The following is a 20,194-nucleotide window of genomic DNA, read 5'->3' on the forward strand; positions in this document are numbered from 1 at the left end:
TCATTTTCTTATATATTTTCTCTGCTGTCGAGTGCTCATACAGCTGCGACGGTATAATTTATATCTGAGAGAAACAAGTGTAGCGTGGCAAAATTCAAAGTCCCGCTACATCGGTCCCAGGGCATATAGGATTTCAGGATGATGAGACACCAGCAGCGAAGGATGCCTGGGTAGAAACTAATTTCTGAACGTGCTGCATCTTCTGGAGCAGTTACCTCTGTCGAGGCACAGGATCACATGTCTGTGGGAGGAGGACTTTTTAGGTGGGGTTTGAGGGACGACGAGCAGTAGTCGGTAAAACAAATGATGCGGCTGCAGTGTTCCTCTCTCAGGCCACTGCAGCAGGAGGAACTACTATTAATGTGCCACTGTCCTCTGACGCATAGATTCCTTCTATGATGGGAAGATCCACATGTAACTGAACTCATTATACTGGTATTTAAGTACTGGCGCCATAAGGAGGTGCAGATAATATGGATTATTTCGAGGTGTGTGGCTGTCAGAATCTTTTGACAGCAGCAATTCACGCATCTAAGTTCGCACCTCCGCAATCTCTCACTGTGTATGCCACTGTAAGAGTCTAAATTGATTGATATATTAATTCTACTTTGAACAGAGCAATGTTTACCACCCTTTCTGGAAGAAAAGGATGCGCGATCCAGCTCCATTATAAAGAATGCAGTATAATACATTCATAAATAATGTAACCATTTTATCCAATGATTGCAGATTATGCTGTATCCAGGTATGATTTTCAGGATGAGCAATTTAGAAATGAAAGAAACTTCATACCTTTCAGAAGATATATAAAAAAACTTTTACACAAATTGATTAGTGGATGTCCATCCTATTGCATGGACGAGGGACTTCAGCTGTAAAAAACCATGTTGTCAGTAATGTGCTGCTGTAACTAGTTGTGTGAGATAATAAAGACATTCTCAAGATACAGCCGGGGCGGTACATTTTCTTTTATATATGCCATAGGTTCACCCAGAATCACAGACCAACTTACCAGCTGACCTGCCCTGCATTTAAAGAGACAATGAGTTGAAGGTTAATCGTGTTTTAAGATTCTGTGTGATACCTGACTTTCTGTGTAATTCCTTAGGTAGGAGATTTTAAGTTGTGTGTAAGGTGGCAGATTTATATTTTATTCTTCCAGTGACCAACCAGGCACCGTTGCCTGTTACATTATTTTAGCTGTTGTGTAGTTATAGATCTGTATTTTAATTGTCCACTGATTTGAGGCACACGTCTTTTAATCTTCTGTGTCAAAGTGAGAGTGCATGTAAGAGTGTGTGTGGCAAAGTGGCTGGGAATAATTTTTATGTTCTACCTTTTGATGCGCGCGCACCCACACACACACACACACACACACACACACACACACACACACACACACACACACACACATGAATGCATGTCTAATCATTTGGGCATGTCCAAAAGGTCATACATCACATGGAATCTGCAGCTGTGATACATATTATGTTGTTAGGTAAATTTTTGGAGAAGAGGGGGGGAAATTAAAGGAAGGGTAAGGAATTGCTGATGTCACCTGCATCGGGACTTCGTGCGAAATTACTGGCGACAAGTGAAAAGTCACATGCCCATCCAGCGGCACCTATCCTCAGTCCCCAACCGTGTCCTCAGTACTCGCTACTTTTGAGATTCTCACAGGAATTCAAACATAATACTGGCAGGTCCGTTGCCCATCGAGGCAAATCAGTTATATGAATGCGTGGTGTCTGTTCTTTCTGACGTGTCTGTTTTATTGCAGGTATGCGGCTGTTCTTTAAATCTAATTTCGAAAATGTGGATCATCTGCCTAAAATAAAAGCAAGTTCATTTGTCACACGTGGTATTATAAATGCCTGAATTAGAAAAATTATTGTGCTGCTAGCCAGTTTTATGGGGAAGGTGCAATTGTGAAGTGGAAGCCTACTTTTGCAGCGTATTTGCAAAAATAATTTTGGATTTTTGGACACTTTGCCCTACTATTCCATTGTGACATACTTTGTTTCCTTGCTGTTGTCATATTGACTTTCATTTCTGTGTGTACTGATTCTCTTTTTGGTGTTGTAATAAAAGTTTATTACGTCCTTACTCTCGTATCAATTAGCACAGGCTATTTGTTTAAGGATGTTGTGTTATTTGTCTATTTATTCCTGTGTCAGAGGAAGCTATGCCAAACAATTGATCATCGAATTGAAGAAGGCTTTCAAGATGTTGAAGATGGCACAATTTTACAGGGATTATACTGTCTGTTGTGGTTGGTTGTTTGGTATTTTTAGAAAATTTGTGTGTTACATGTGTGTCAGTGACTTCTAGGATTGCATTCACATCCTATATGAACTTGGCCCGCATCTCGTGGTCGTGCGGTAGCGTTCTCGCTTCCCACGCCCGGGTTCGATTCCCGGCGGGGTCAGGGATTTTCTCTGCCTCGTGATGGCTGGGTGTTGTGTGCTGTCCTTAGGTTAGTTAGGTTTAAGTAGTTCTAAGTTCTAGGGGACTTATGACCACAGCAGTTCAGTCCCATAGTGCTCAGAACCATTTGAACCATTTTTCTATATGAACTGGTTGAAGCATGAATGGCATCTTTCACTCATTTTTACATATTTAAGGCCTGGGTGCAGTAATGTTTCCTTCGTTTACATTTGCTAGGTTCTGAAGACGGCTATTACACATCTGAAGCCAGTAATCTTGTAAAAATAACTTTGCTATCAAGACAGATACATAAAAAGTTATGAAGAAATTATAACGGTCCACTTCTGAGCGGTACTGTGGTGCAAATGCTGAGCTTCAGCACAGTTAATGAGTATGCCAAAATAAAGATGTCAGAAAACGTAATAAACTGCAACAGCGGTTTACAGTTTAAGCGATATACTGACTGGCATCTCACCTACTAGAGTTGGGAAATGCTCAGAGGAAGTGCATTTCATTAAACAGTAGTGTGGGCCCTGAAGAACCGAGGACAATCAGAGTTTGTAGTGAATGGTGGGAGTCAGACTCCACGACAAACAATTACGTGACACCGACAGTGTTTCAGTGCGATCGGAGCACGAGCAACGAGTACACGTAATGACTGTGCTCAGAGGAGACGGCCAGGCTGATCGATGAAATATTGTGTGACAAAATGGAATTGACAACTCGGCTGAACCCGTGAAATATCACCGTTAATCACAACCTGAGAGATTAAAACTGCCTTCTTCTTTTACAGAAACAAATCATTTGCTTTGCTGTGCATTGTATTGAAGCTTCTCGGCAGAAGCTCGTAATGTAGGAGAAATGAAGTCGCAAAGGTTAAGAGTCGTACCCAGATAGTTCACTTGCTAAAAGCATTGCGTGTGAAAGGTGAGGTTGTGGCTCCAGTCCTCGTCTGCGAAAGAGTTTTAGTCTGCGAGAAAATTTCCTCTTCGTGTTGTCGGTCAGTGTGTGTTACGGTAGCTACAGGTGGATTGCCTGTTCTAGGGTCCACACTGTCCCTGCCCGGTCCACCCACGGCGACGTCGGGCAGCGACTGCGGCTCCGTTGCGTCGTCCGTGTCTTCGGCCGCTTCGGCTGCCGGCAGTCAGTTCCTCGCCGAGAAGAGGCAGGGCCCGTCTTCCCTCACCGCCGAGATCATCGAAACGGGTGAGCTGTTTCTCTGTGTGCTTGATTGTGTAGAACTGAGTCACTGAGTTTTAGTCTGCCAGAAACTTTAGAGTAATATAATTGCCAACTTCTGCTTGAAATACACATTTTTATTAAATAAGTTTCAAATCTGATCACGATTATGCAAATGCTAATACAGTGCTTTAAACTATTACTGCCCAAATTAATATTTTGTTAAATGTTTTCCATTTTTACTTTTTCCTTGATTGTTACATTGGAAAAGAAGCATTTAAAGTGAAAAACCCAGTTTTACCTTTATAGTTTTAATATAATATACATTGAAGTGCCAAAAAACTGGTATAGGCATGCTTATTCAAATACAGAGATATGTAAATAGACAGAATATGGCGCTGCAGATTTCGATGCCTATATAAGACAACAGGTGTCTGGTGCAGTTGTTAGATCTGTTAATGCTGCTACAATGGCAGGTTATCAAGATTTAACAGAGTTTGAATATGGTGTTACAGCAGCAGACAAGCAATGGGACACAGTATCTCTCATTTAGTGATAAAGTGGGGTCTTTATCGTACGGCCATTTCATGAATGTACCACGAATATCAGGAATCTGGTAAAACGTCAAATCTCCGAATCAGTGCGGCCGGAAAAAGAACAGCACCGACAACAACTGAAGAGAATTGTTCAGTGTGACAGAAGCGCAACTATTCCGCAAATTGTTGCAGATTTCAATGCTGGGCCATCAACAGATGTCAGTGCGCGAACCGTTCAATGAAACATCATCGATATGGGCCTTTAGAGCCAAAGGCCCACTCGTGTAGTCTTGATGACGGCATGACACAAAGCTTTATGCCTCACCTGGGCCCGCCAAACCTGACATTGGACAGTTGATGACTGGAAACATGTTGCCTGGTCAGACGAGTCTCGTCTCAAATGAAATCGAGCAGATAGACGTGTATAGTATGGAGATGATGTCAAAAATCCGTGGACCCTGCATGTTAGCAGGGGACTCTTCAAGCTGGTGCAGGCTCCGTAATTGTGTGGGTTGTGTGCAGTTGGAATGATATGGGACCCTTGATATGTCTAAATATGACTCTGACTGGTGACACATACGTAAACATCCTGTCTGACCACCTGCACCCATTCATGTCCATTGTACATTCCAATGGACTTGGGCAATTCCAGCAGGATAATACAATACCCCACATGTCCAGAGTTGCTACAAATTGGCTCCAGGAACACTCTTCTGAGTTTAACCCTTCTGCTTGCCACCAAACTTCCAAGACAGGAACGTTGTTGAGCATATCTGGTATGCCTTGGAATGTGCTGTTCAGAACAGATCTCCACCATCTCTTCCTGTTACAGATTTATGGATAGCTCTGCAGGATTCACTGTGTCAGTTCCCTCCAGCACTACTTCGGACACTACACGAGTTGAGTCCATGCTCACAGGGGCCCAACTCGATGTTAGGCGGGTGTACCAGTTCCTTTGGCTCTTCGGTGTACTATACTGTAGAGAGGTGAAATAACAACTGAACTTCTTAAGAAGGGAAGAGACAAAATTGTGAAACAAGTACACAGACTTGTGACCAACATTTGGAATTAAGAAAGAATACCATCAGAGTGAAAAGAAGCGTTTGTAGTACCAATAAAAAAAAAAAAAGGGTGGTAAACGAGAATGCAGACATTACAGAGGCATCTCGTTAAATAGCACAGCTGTGAAGTGTTGTTAAAGATTCTCGAGGAAAGTATGGAACTGTATTTAAAACACACAGTAGATGGGAAGATAAGGGATGTATGAAGAATTCGTCAACCACTGATCAGATATCTGTACTGAAAGGAGCCATACGAAAATATTGGGAGTGCAACAAAACGGTGGAAATATTGTTTGTTGATTCTTAGAAAATCTTCGATAGCATGAACGGAGAATAGTTGTGGGAGAAAATACAGAAGTTTGAAATACCAAGTAAGATTACAAATTTTGTACAAGTTACACTGGAAGGATCAAAGCGATAGTTAAAATGGATGCAGAATATTCTGTGGATTTTGACATAAAAACAATAGTCAGGCAAGAAGATGGAATATCACAACTCTTGTTCAATGTAATACTACAGGAAGCACTGGATGCATCAAGAGAAGTGAGGGAGGGAGTTATCATAGCTGAAAGTCTAGATGGCCTGAAAATACTGGCAAGGAAGCTGCTTCAAAAAACAGAGGAAGTAGGATTAGAGGTAAATGATGAGGGAACAAAATTTGTAATGGTACAAGGAAATTAGGGTAACCATGCAGATTGATAACCACATGTTCAAAGAAAGAGAAGAGTGTAAATATCTGGCTGTTGGAGTAAATAACAGAAATGATGAGAAACAAGAAATAGAAGTTAGTATAAAAGCAGCATCCAGAGCAGCATATTCACTCGACAGGCTGCCGTCCTCCAAAATTTTATCGAGAGAAACCAAATAGGTATATGTAAAACTACAATCGGACCAGCATTACTATATGGGGCAGAAATATGGAGAGTAGATAAGTATAGAGAGCGAAAGATAATAGTTTTTGAAAATAATATCCTGTGGAAGATAGTTGGAGCAATGTGTGAGGGAGGAGAATGGCAGAGAAGGAAGAAAATGGAGCTGACGGAGCTGTACAGGGTGATTTTTTTTTTCCCACTGTGTACAAACTCTTAGGGACTGATCAATGAGAGGATACGGAACAAGAAAGGTCTAATGAACTTGCGTCTGGAAATGTGTGGTTTCCATACTAGAGACCATTTATTCAATCATACATTGTTACAGAGATTGCAGTTTATCATGTGCTGTTCCGTGCATCCACAGTTACAGTATGTGATAAAAATGATTTCGGTGTGCCTTAACGCATGTGTGTATGTGCAATAGCGTGTTCTGTCTCACACGTTCACATCGGCCGTGCTACTCCCGACAATGTCAGAGGCGGCACGAATACGCTGCTCCAGTGTCTCCACATCTGGAATGGGCTCTGCGTGCACAGTACTTTTGAGATGGCCCCATAATTAGAAATCGCACAGGCCGATATCTGGTGAACGAGCAGGTCGTGCAACTGGCCCCCTCGTCAGATCCATTGACCGGGGAAGACACCATTGAAATGCGTCCGGATGTTAATGGCGACATAGGCTGGAGCACCATTATGGAGCAGCCACATAACCCTTCGAATCGTCGACGGCATTTCTTCCAGCAGGGAAGCAAAGTTACCTGCAAGAAACGACGATAGTTCTGTTCTGTAAGGGGACACAAAAGGAAGACTGGTCCCAAAATACGGTCGCTAATTATCCCGGCCCACACATTCCGGCTGCACCGATGCTGATGATTCCCTGTGACCGTACTGTGGCAGTTCTGTGTACTATCCCACAGATAACTGTTACGAAAGTTGAAGATGCCAGTCTGTGTAAAAGTGGCCTCATATGTGAACAGGATGGATGATACGGATCCTGGAATTGTGGTTGCCCGGTGAAGAAACCGGTGACAAAACTGCTCCTGATGTGGAAAGTCTGTCACAGCCGAGCCCTGCACATGCTATAAGTGATAAATGTAGTAACAGTTGTCACGGAGAATGTTCTGCACAGTCGTCTGGCTTACCCTGTACTGGCGGACCAACTGCCCGGTACTGACTTGGCGGTTGCGTTCCACAGTGTTAAACACATTTTACTCCAAGTCTAGTGTCCGAACATTTCGGGGGCGAACTTCACGATTTCCTGCTTCCTGTAATGACCCCGTCTCAGACGAACGGCGAATCACTGTCGCAAACCTCGAATGCTGCGGTTGTCGGCAGGCGTAGGTCTCCTGATATGACCTTGCTGTCCGCCGCCCGTTGCCAATTGTCTTTCTGTAAGTAAACACCGTTTACTGACAGATCGCTGACAGTTGAAGAGGTTTTTAGTGTGTAATAGGCACACACCTATCCAGACTATCACACATGAATTCCAAACTGCCTCAGGATCTACTGCAAGTACTATGACAGTTAGGTGGGAGGTGAGAAAACTCGGATTTTACGGTCGAGCGGCTGCTCGTAAGCCCACATCACACCAGTAAATGCCAAACGATATCTGTCTAGGTGTAAGGAGTGTAAACATTGGACGACTGAACAGTGGAAAAACATTGTGTGGAGTGACGAATCACAGTACACAATCGCGCGATCTGATGGCAGTGTGTGGGTATGGTGAACGCCCAGTGAAATTTATCTGGAAGCGTGTGTAGTGCCAACAGTAAAATTTGGAGGTGGTGGTGTTATGGTCTGGTCATGTTTTTCATGGAGGGGGCTTGCATCCCTTATTGTTTTGCGTGGCACTATAACAGCACAGGCCTACATTGATGTTTTAAGCACCTTCTTGCTTCCCACTGCTGAAGAGCAATTGAGACATGGCAGTTGCATCTTCGAACATGATCGAGCAACCTGTTCATAATGCGCGGCCTGTGATGGAGTGGTTACACGACGACGACATCCCTGTAATGGACTGGCCTGCTCAGAGTCCTGACTTGAATCCTATAGAACACCTTTGAGATTTGGAACGCCGACTTCGTGCCAGTCCTCACCGACCGACATTGATACCTCTCCTCTGTGCAGCCCTCTGTGAAGAATGGGCTGCCATTCCCCAAGAAACCTCCCGGCACTTGATTAAACGTATGCGTGCGAGAGTCGAAGCTGTCATCAGATCTAAGGGGGGGCCAACACCATATTGAATTCCACCATTATCGATTGAGGGCGCCAGGAACTTGTAAGTCATTTTCGGCCAGGTGTCTAGATACTTTTGATCACATAGTCTATGCACTGAGGTGACTAAAGTCTTGGCATACCTGCTAATATATTGTGCAGACCATCTTTTGCCCAGTGTAGTGCAGCAGTTCGACACGGCACGGGCTCGAGAAGTCGACGGAAGTCCCCTGCAGAAATTTGAAGCCCTGCTGCCTCTGTAGTCACCCATAATTGCAAAACTGTTACTGATGCAGGATGTTGTGCGCTAACTGACCTCTCGATTATGTCCCACAAATTTTCTATGAGATTTGTGTGATCTGGGTGGCCAAACCATTTGCTCAAATTGTCCAGAATGTTCTTCAAACCAATGGCGAACATTTGTGGTCTGGTAACACGGTGGATTGTTGTCCCTAAAAAGTCCGTCATTGTTTTTGAACGTGAAGTTCACGAATGGCTGCAAATTGTTTCCAACTAGCCGAACGTGGACCAGAGGACTCGGTCCATTCCGTGTAAACGCAGCCTACACCATTATGGAGCTACCAGTAGCTTGTACAGTGCCTTGTCGATAACTTGGGTCCACGGCTTTTTGGGGTCTGTGCGACACTCAAACATTACCGTCATCTCTTTCCATTTGAAATCGTGACTCGTCTGACGTCACGATTTTCCGTCCGTCTGAGGGCCGACCGATACGGTCGCAAGCCCGGGAGACGTGCTGCGTGGAATGTTGTGCTGTTAGCAAAGGCACTCACATCGGTCAGCTGCTGTAGTCCATTAATGCCAAATTTTGCCACACGTGTTCTGACAGGTACTTTCGACATATATCCCACATTGATTTCTGCGGGTATTTCACGCAGTTTTACTTGCGTGTAGCACTGGCAACTTCACACAAACACCGCTGATCTCGGTCATTAAGCAACTGCATTGTTTGTGGTGATAGGTGGTGCCCAAAATGTGGTACTCTCTGCACACTCTTGACACTTTAGGTCTCAGAGTATTAAAATCCATAAAAATTTCCAAAATGGAATGTACCGTGTGTCTACCTGTAACTCCCATTCTGTGTTCAAAGTCTGTTAATTTTCATCGTGCTGCCATAATCACATCAGAAACCTTATAGCAAATTTTCATCGTGCCGCCATAATCACATCAGAAACCTTATTGCACGAATCACTTGAATACAAATGACAGCGCTGTCAGTATTTCTGCACAGCTGAATCGTCATCCCTGTGATTTTTGTAATGCTGTTCCCATCATTCTAAAGTTGTTATGTTTATTTTGGCTCACTCTTTCTCTTTTTAGTTCATGCGTCTAATTACTTTATATGCTGTCGAGTGTCATTCGTGAATGTCTTTTTCAGTTTTGGTGTCTGAAGTGTTCCTGTGATTCTTGCTGCCTTTCCCTAGTTGCTAGCTATATTTCTTGCCCTGCAACATAGAAGGAGGCATTTTTTGGAGTGTGATTGTATGTAAATACAAGGGCGAGTCAAATGAAAACCTTAAATTTGTAATAACAAATCGAAATTTCGCGCTGTTATCATGTAAGTTGGTAAGCATGCTACAAACAGCGTGGAGAATGGCCTGTAGGTGGCAGCATAGTGCAGATGCACGCATACCGTCACAGTATCAGTGTAAAGATGGCCGCCCCACTTACGACTTGCACCAGGGAAGAACAGCATTCTGTTATTCGGTTTTTGTGTAGTGCAGGTGTCAAACCTATTAAAATTCATCGACCAATGAAGGTTCAGTACGGTGATGCATGTTTGTCACAGCAGCAAGTCTACGAATGGAGTAGGAAGTTCACAAATGGTGTGACTTCAGTGGAAGATGCTCCTCATCCAGGTCAGGCACAACGAGTTGTGACTCCACAGAACATGGCAGCAGTCGAAGCCATAGTGAAGGAAAACTGCCGAGTGACACTGAATGACACTGCAGCATGTTTACAGATTAGTCACGGGTCAGCACACCACATTGTGCAAGATGTGCTCCAGTTTCACAAAGTGTGTGCAAGATGGGTGCCATGGCAGCTGACTCCTGAAATGAGAGGACAACGTGTCTATGCTTGTGAAGAATTTCTTCGACACTTTGAACGAGAAGGTGATGGCTTCCTTGCAAGAATCGTTACTTGGAACGAAACCTGGGTTCACTTCCACCAACCGGAAACGAAGAGAGCGAGCAAGGAAATGGCGCCATTCCCCATCACCAAAACCAAAGAAGTTTCGAACAGAACTATCAGCAGGGAAGGTTATGCTTACTCTCTTTTGGGAAGAAAAAGGCATCATTTTCGAGCATTACGTGCCTAGAGGGACCACTGTCACCAGTGCATCATACACAGATCTCCTAAAAAATCATCTGCAGCCTGCAATCAAATCAAAGTGACGTGGATTGCTGTCAGCAGGTGTCCTTTCTCAACGTGACAATGCAAGGCCACACACTGCCCTTACAACAGCTGCAACAATCACAGACCTGTATTTTGAGTGTCTTCCTCATCCACCGTACTCACCAGGCCTTGCCCCAAGTGATTTCCATATGTTTGGACCAGTCAGAGACGCAATGGGAGGAAAGAAGTTCCGTTCTGATGAAGAGGTACGCCACGCGGTGCATAAGTGGTTGCGCGGACTACCAAAAGAATTTTTTTCTAAAGGAATTTATGCACTTTGTAACCACTGGAGGACTTGCATTGAGCGTGGGGGAGATTATGTCGAAAAGTGATACAGCTTTGTACCACTTCAGCATAATAAATAATATTTAACAAAATATTTAAGTTTTTCATTTGACTCACCCTCGTATTATATGCTTGCTATTTTTCTTTCACTTGCTGTAACTCTCTTTCTCACATTTTTGTGCCTTCCTGTATTCTGCATATTGCTTTTTTGCCAGGAACCTTGTCAGCTGTTTTCAGAACTGTGTTTGTAATGGTTTGTCATTCTTCAGTCAAATCTCTTGCACTTACAGCAGTTAATTTCTCATATAGTCTTGTCTGATTGAGACGCCTAATGCTTTCCATTTGCAGAAGGTGTCTCATGTTTCTTGACACATTTAGGATTGGTTTTCTGTCTCATTTGCCCCCATCTGGCCCAAATTTGAATTTTAAAGCACAACACAAAGTGATGTGACTAAGGGATCAAGAGACTTGTTAATCATGGATTTTGACGAATCGTAGGTTTATTGCAGAGTGTCCTATTCTGAGTACCTGGCTAGTGGAACAGCCTCTAGTTACTGAAAAATTGATATTGAAATTTAATGCATAATGCCTAGATCTGTAGCATTAATAATGTCTCAACCAAGCGAGCGTAGCTCAGCAATTAATAGCCTTGTCAACAAAGACAAAAAAAATGTCAGTTAGGAGAAAAAATTGTGTAGTCACAAATTTTTGTATAGTGCTAGGGAGAAGTTTAATCCACATCATGCAAAAAATACTAACCAGTGGAGTGTGAGCGTGGCATAGAGGGCACGTAAGGGTTGCATGTTTAGGTTTTTCGGCAATATCTCGAAAACCGTGGCATCGAGCAAAAATATTTCCTAGTACTAAATTAAACTACATTAAATTTCATGCAAGAAATATTATTTCATTTTTTCTCTGTGGTTAATAGATTTTGCATTGCAAGGGGTGAAAAATAGTAGATTATTAAAAACTGTATTTTAATGGTATACAGTTAATGTTCAGTGTTAGATAAAGTGCATTAAGAATAAATAGTAAACATGTCCACCATATCTAAGTGCTGAAGAACAGAATTGCGGTATAAATTGTGTTGAGGGGGTGGAGGCTAGAAGTGTGAGGGAAGGTGCATCACTGGATTGTGATTGCACTTCCCTCCTTCACAGGTCTGCAAATGAGGAGCAAGCACACACAGTTGTGTATTCCATTTCTTACAGAATACATTACAGAATTGTCCTGCTTGCTATCACTAGCTGTGCTACAACAGAATTCTTTATAGTACTTGTTATAGAAGCAACTGAAACACAAATTTGTAGAGCACCACTCACATGGAATCTTCCAAGTATGGGTGGAGAGGTGGTGGTGGTGGTGAGGGGGTGTGGGGAGAGGGGGGGGGGGACCATTTTCCACACAAAAATGAGAACATGGATATTCTTGAATTACAGTGCCAACTACAAAGAATCAGAACAAATGTTTAAGACAAAATGTACGTAGTTTTTTTATATAGAATCTGATTCTGCAATATAAAATGGAGGTTCCCATTTGAAATTTTGAAGTTGCCTCTCGCCCCACCCCCAGGGGGCTTGAGTGACAGGCTAATTTTAGCACCAGCAGATGTCCCCCTCGAAAATAATGAACTTTGGATTCTACACATTTTTTCGTGTGCAGCTTGTTTTTCGAGTTATTCTGGTTTATCAACTTAAAATTTACACCCTGTATAATCCAATAACCTAAATAAACACTTGCTTACATTACTAATTTGGTTTCGTATTGTGAATTACAGAACTACTAAGTAATTAAATCTTACACAAGGTGTACAACTTTGCTTCCTCCGTTTGCCGATAGGTGGCGACAACAGCAAGTAGCTGTCAAAAGAAACAGATCACAGACATCAGGCAGTTAACTTGGACCTCGGTCAACATAACCTCATTCAAACATTAATTGATTTGTGTCTACATAATAACGTTGTTCTTGATTGAAAATGGCAGTTCACGAGCCTAATTCTCGTCATTTGCTGGAGGTTTTACGGTTTTGTTTCAATATGAAGAAAATTGTGGATGAGTCTCATCAAATGCCCTCAAGTATGTATGATAAGGATGCTGTTAGTGAAAGAACGAGTCACGAGTGGTTTCAACACTTCAAGAATGGTGATTTAATGTCGTAGACGCACATAGTGGAGGAAGAGAGAATGTTTTCGAACATGCATAATTGGAGACATTGCTGAGTGAAGAATCGCATCAAATTCGTCAAGAATTGGCACAATTAGTGGGAGTGACACAGCAAGCCATTTCAAAATGCCTCAAGGCTATGGGTATGATTCAGAAAGAAGATACTTGGGTCCCAAGTGAGCTGAAACCAAGAGACGTTGAACGGCGTTTGTGTGTTTGTGAACAGTTGCTTCAGAGGCAAAAACAGAAGGGATTTCTGTATTTCATTGTGACAAGGGATGAAAAATGGGTTCATTACGATAACCCTAAACACAAAAAATCATGGGGATATCCCGACCATGCTTCCACGTCGACGGCCAAACCGAATATTCACGGCTCCAAGATCACACTCTGGCATTTTGTGGGACCAGCTCGGCGTCGTGTACTCTGAGGTGTTAAAACTGAGTGAAACAATCGCAGGTGCTCGTTATTGAACACAATTAATGTGTTTGAGCAGAGCATTAAAAGACAAGCAGCCACAATATAGCGAGAGGGACGATGAAGTGATTTTGCAGCACAACAGTGCTCGACCCCACGTTGCAAAAGAGGTCAAAACGTACTTGGAAATGTTAAAATGGGAAATCCTACCCCATCCCCATATTGTCCAAACATTGCTCCCTCTGACTATCACCTGTTTAGATCAGTGGAGCATGGCCTGGCTGACCAACACTTCCGATCTCATGAAGAAGCCACAAATCAGATTGATTCGTGGATCGCTTCAGAAGATGAACAGTTTTTTAGACACTGGATTTGTACACTGCCTGAAAGGTGGGAGAGAGTAGTGGCCAGCGATGTAAAATACTCTGAATGATACACGTGTAACCAATCTGTTTCATTAAAGCCTCAAATGTTGGGGAAAAAATGACAGAAGCAAAGTTGTACACCTTTTATTAACCAATAGTATAGTAAACTGACAGAGTGATAAGAGTTGTTACAGGTCTTTATCATTATAAAATGCGGTATACTTGGACGCTCTCTTGCTATCCAGTTGTTTGTTAATGAAGAGTCCTGATTACAATGAAACAAATCAATGATGCATGTTCCTATCAATGGATGGCTGTAATTTTAGTAAATACTTTGACTCGAAGTTGTTCAAAATAATGTTGCAGAGCTCAAAATATGAAATTAGATACACCGGTTGTACCCAATGATGAACAGTTAATCGAGTGATCCAAATTAGCTTAGAAATCGTATGGAGAAAAAATATATATATATATATATATGAAAAATGAGCTGCTACATTTCAGTGTTCCTTATTCCATTTTGATGTCCTATCCTGTTCATTGGTGTTCTGATGCATCAACTTTTTTGTTGATTGAGTTTTCAATAAAACTAATAAATGCACACAATAGTCACACTCTCCTGTGTAATAGTTTATTACACGGTTTTATCGTTCGCTAGTGTCATTCATTGGAGTGATAAATGTAGGGTTACTTATCAGTTCTCCAGAGTGATGTCTAACACCACACAAGTCATCAGTGAAACCAAGTAAAATGAAAGAAAAGTCAAATGTTTCTTTGTTGTTAGAATGCCAGATGCCACACTGTCCATAAAACTTCTGCTTACTTAACAGACACTAATATTAAATTAGTGTCTCTGTTAGTATTCAATCAATTTATCACCTGATGGCTTATCTTTGTTACATTAACTCAGACAGAAAATGTCCAGACTGGGGTTTTTGTCACCTGGATAGGCTGTGGAATCTTTTCAAAACATTTTCTGAGGTTCAAACATCAAAGAAAAAAGAGTGCATGCAAAAGTGTATAAATTTGAAATAAAAATATTTTGAGAAATGATAAAATGATTTGTACTGAAACACTTCCTTCCCATTATGCATCTGAGATATAAAAATCCTGAGCAAATCAATTGGAAAAAGGCTTAAGCTTCACTTTCAAAATATTTCGAATGTGTAAAAAAATCACCATAATGTTACTATGTTGCATAAATTTCAATTTTATAACAGTGCCTTTCTACTAAATCTGACATTAGTGTGATGTGATATTTTTAGTAGGAAGAAAAGTGCTAAAAAAAGAAAAAAAAATTTAATACTCGTCTTTGCTCGAAGATGGCTGTAGATTGGCATTGTGGTCTGGTAGGTTGCGGGCTTTCAACCTGTATGAATGAAAAAACAGTTGTTCTGCTCACATAACACATTATTCATTTTATGCAAATTCAAGGTGGAGGGGTCAGAAAGGAAAAGAAAGGGAAGGGAAGGAATTTTATGTGGCATCGGCGGTGACGAGTGGCAGCGTTTGCCGGACCGAGACTCAAACTCGGTATCTTTTGCTTACTAGGTGGTGGCATTAACCACCGTGCTGTGCAAACATGATGTTAATCACAATTGCGCCTACTGTCTCGTCTTGTCACTTCACCAGAAACTGCAAGGAAACTGCAGTCGATGCTCTAGAAGCTTAACACACAAAGCGAGATGGCGTGACTCACAGTGAACAAATCTAAAACGGAAGTAATGACAAATGGATTAGAAACCCCAATATATCTTGAAGGAATGGAACTAATGTATCCACACAACACAAGCTTAGGCCAAATAATTTCTTTTAACAACAAAATGGAAAAAGAAATAAAACGTAGAGTTTCCTTAGCTCGGTAAACTTTTTGGGCCTTAAGTTCGTATTGCTAGACAGAACCCTGAACAGGGGGCTAAGAACGGAGGCACTTGAAAACGGTGTTTTTGCAGTGTTATTATATGGCTATCAGATGTGGGCCCTCAAAGCCAAAGAGAGAAACACTCTACAGGTATGCAAAAGGAAAATGCAGAGGAAGATCCTCAGCATCTCACCGAAAGACAGAATATCGAACACTTCGATACACGAGATGTTGACAACATTAGACATAGCGTGACAGGCTACCAAGACCAAATGGAAATGGAGTGGTCACATGGTGAGATGACAGCTACCACACAGGACCCCTAAATCGCCAAGACTCTCCTGGGAAGACGGAGACACAAATGGTCGGACGTATTTAGAAAATAAGCAGGAAGACAGTGGACCGGCATAGCCAGAAAGAGAGAGGAATGGAAAGAACTAGAACTACAACTGAGTGATCAAGTGTAATTCAATCTGTTGTGTGCATTAAGTTTGGTACCCTCTTACACAGACCAGCTCACCACATGAGTTATTTAAAGCTGCTACCCCTACTTGTAGGAGGCCTTTGCCCTCAATGGGACAACACAGGCTATTTTCATTCATTCATTCATTCATTCATCTTGGCACAACTCCCGGCTGACCCACATTCCCCCCGAGTGACACCTATCTTCGGTCCTCGTCCGTATCCTCTGTGCTCGCTACTCAGAGATACCTGCAGGAGGTCGAACTTAATTTTGTATCCTCACTGGAGGTGGTGTATTCATGGCCCATCGAGTTGAACCAATTGTAAGAATGGCTCGTGTCTTCTTTGGGTCACATCTGAAAGGGCAGACACCACACATTTGTATAATACATTGCTCTCTGAGTGTTTTCCATAATTTTGTCGTATTACTTCACAGAACTGTTTCCATTACTGTGCACGTATCAGAACATACAAAAGAACAATTTTGCTTTGATTTCTCAATGTTTACTTGCACAGATACTAAAACACCTCCACCATGCAAAGAGTTTGCCAGAACTGTCACTGGAGCAACTGACGAGTGAGTGGCGTGCCTGAAATCAATATAACAGTGGAGAGAGCTTAGGTTAATGTAGCACGTAGCTCTCCTGTTTATAACTGTGCTTGCGTGTTGGAACATTCTAAAAGAATAATCTTCTAGAATGTTTAAGAAATTTCAAAATAGAAGTTAGTTTTTTTTAATAGGTTTTCTGAAGTTAAAATTTAAGTAGACACAAAGGAATTACAGACGCTGGCTGTGAACGGGCATTGATTTCAAGTAATGGGGAAAGTTGAAAATTTGTGCTGGAATGGCATTCAAACCTGGGACTCCTACTTGCTACGTTGACGTCAGGGTTGCCATAGGTTCTGGAAATCAGAGTAATCAGGGAATATCAAACACATCAGGGATATATTGGGGAAACTTAAAGAAAAGAAAAGAGAAAAAAAAATAATGGAAAAATCGTGGACACAGGACTGCGGTGCTCCTCAGCAGGCCAGAGGCCACGGGCGATGGAATTCAGTAATTGCGGCTGTCTCACTGCAAGTACATTTGTTCTAGTACATTTTGGCACTTATAAAGTGGTTTATATGTTAGAAAGTATTGACACTAAGAAGAAAATCGTGGCAGTCACTGGAAGCTTGTAAGCTTTGTACTCACATATTTCGTGAAAGAAAAACCACACAATATCTGTAAAATAATAGACATAACACAGTGGATAATAACCAACAATGACGAACATAGTAGAACCGACATTTTATTGCTGCTCACCCTCAGCATTGGTTTACACAATTCTTACTTGCCTTGCACACTTCTTTCAAAGGGCCTACTTTTTTTAGGTTATTTATGAAATCGGTGAAGGTACTTTAAACCTGTCTTGCGACTCCAAGGAAATGTGTATTTTTGTCACCAAAAGAGTTGCGTTTTATTGAAATAAAATGACATCACTGGTCTTAATGAAACACACATACTATTTGGCTTGTTTTCTCCATCTAAAAACAGTTCATTACAAAAGATGCTGATGTTAGTACGTAAGATTTTTGCTCACATCAGGAAACACCATCTGCTTAAGTTTTTTTTTAATTTTTTTTTTTTTTTTTAAATATAGTTTGCACTATTGTTCCTCGTACGATAGCTGCAAAGACAGACAGGTACATAATTAAGTTGCAAATAATAAAGTTTTTCGGAATTATTTCTCATTAAGTGTCCAAAAAAGACTTCAGGTATTAATTGCTTTATTATCTTTTATTTTTTCTCTTTCAGAACTCTCGAATTAGAGTTCTGAAATAGTCCAAAACACAGATGGTATACTGTAGTCATATTATAGACCTGCCCTACTTACTTCAACCTTACAAAATTGTTAAGGCCTATTGGCTTCTGTCTCAGGTTCTTCGGCTGACATTCGTCTGACGATTTTACTGACGTTTCGCCAGCACGAGTGGCTGTTCACCGACGGCAATGGAGGATGAAGCTTTGACAATGCCAGCGACTCGTGCTGGCGAAATGTCAGTAAAATCGTCAGACGAATGTCGGCCGAAGAATCTGAGACATAAGCTAATAGGCAGTTTGTTCTACCTTACAGTTCCAAAAATTAGTTTACTTTCGTAGATTACAGCTTACTGTTGTACGTTTAATAGTGTCAGATGTAAAATTTTTAAGCCCTTGTAAGACTAACTGAAATTAAATCTGACAGGCATCGTAAATGACCGCGGCAAGACGTACGGCATCTACGCGGTGTCCGTGTCCCGACGCTACGAGATAACGGGCCACGTCGACAAGTGGCACGTCTACCGCCGGTACTCGGACTTCCACGAGCTGCACTCCAAGATCAAGGACAAGGTGAGGCGGTGCTCGAGTGCTGTGGGCTCCATTACTCGGCTCCTGCGATCCCGTGGTTGTCGATTGTGTCAGAGTGTCGTGCCCACTTCGTGGACATTGACTTTCCCTTCAATTTGAAGACTGGTATGTTGCAGCTCTCCGTGCTGCTCAATCCTGTGTGAGCCTCTCCGTCTCTGAGTAACTACTGCAGCCTGCATCATTCTGGATCTGCTTACTGCAGCCAAGCTTTTGTCTTACTACAATTTTTACCCTCCACAGTTCCCTTCATTTCCAAATTCACACCGAGCGAGGTGGCGCAGTGGTTAGCACACTGGACTCGCATTCGGGAGGATGACGGTTCAGTCCCGTCTCCAGCCATCCTGATTTAGGTTTTCCGTGATTTCCCTAAATCGCTTCAGGCAAATGCCGGGATGGTTCCTTTGAAAGGGCACGGCCGATTTCCTTCCCAATCCTTTCCTAACCTGAGCATGAGCTCCGTCTCTAATGACCTCGTTGTCGACGGGACGTTAAACACTAACCACCACCATCCAAATTCACAATTCCTCAGTGTATCCCATCAACCGATGCCTTCTTCTAGTAAATTTGGGCCATAAAGTTCTTTTTCCCACTGTTTCAATCCGGTATGTACTGGGTCTGTCCCAAAAGTTCCCAGAATGATCTTTTTTAAATCATTTATTCAGTATTGGTGTACAGTCTTTCCAGAACTTTTCAAAGTATTCTCCCCCTGCTTGCATGCACCACTGCCAGTGCTTCACCCAATCCGTGAAGTCATCAGTGGGAATCTCTTTCAGCGCAGTTACGAAAGCTGCTTCTACTGCCTCCAGTGTCCCATGCCAAGTTCCTTTTAGGGTTCTTTAGATCCTCAGGAACAAAAAGATTGGGGCTGTATGGAATTCGGGGCAGTGTTGCCGCGTACATTTTGGCCACCAACACACTGTCTCTGTGTTGGTGGCCAAAATGTATGTGCGGTGTCGCTTGACGTGTCGTCGTCATCCACTGACGGTTTGTTGTGAATATTTTTCAGACGTGTCAAACCCTGTTGCTAAACTGTTTGAACACACCACATTAAAACTCCTTGTTGACTATTCGTCTTTGCGGCACAAATTCACTGTCAACCACACCATTTATGTCTGTAAACACAGTGAGCATTGCCTCGATTCACAATTTGCTCAATCTTGCTTTTTTTCCACGTTTGTGTGCTACTTGCCAATCTGACGGTTTGTTTTGGGATCTGAAATCTGTGTCTAGTCCCCTGTGATCACTGTGTCAAAAAATTCTGGGTCTGTTTTCTAGCGCTAATGCAGTTCCTGGTACATAGACAAACTGCTCCTTCATTTCACAGGTCAGGACTTGCGGCACCATTTTCGTGTGGACTTTCCTCATTTGAAGATCCTCAGTTAAAGTGCAGTGAAAGATTGTTTCAGGTATTCCACGCTCCTCTACATTCGTCCGAACACTTAACCACCTGTCCACATCCACAACTTGATGCACTTTTTGCACCGACTCATCCGTCGAGATGTCGACAGGCGTCCCGAGTGGTTGTCCTTATTGACAGACTCCCGACC

At 42.3% G+C, this 20,194-nt stretch overlaps 1 protein-coding gene across 3 annotated transcripts in view; it reads left to right on the forward strand.

The window, feature by feature from the left end:
• LOC126213133 (sorting nexin-13-like) overlaps window positions 1-20,194 on the forward strand; it is a 399,760-nt gene that overhangs the window by 269,652 nt on the left and 109,914 nt on the right. For all 3 annotated transcript variants that reach the window (XM_049940749.1, XM_049940751.1, XM_049940750.1), the window contains 2 exons: window positions 3,472-3,633; window positions 18,484-18,629. In XM_049940749.1, the coding sequence (XP_049796706.1) occupies window positions 3,472-3,633; window positions 18,484-18,629 (308 nt within the window). The remainder of the gene's footprint in view (window positions 1-3,471; window positions 3,634-18,483; window positions 18,630-20,194) is intronic.

Source organism: Schistocerca nitens, chromosome 11, assembly GCF_023898315.1.
Source record: "Schistocerca nitens isolate TAMUIC-IGC-003100 chromosome 11, iqSchNite1.1, whole genome shotgun sequence".
Lineage (NCBI taxonomy): Eukaryota > Metazoa > Arthropoda > Insecta > Orthoptera > Acrididae > Schistocerca > Schistocerca nitens.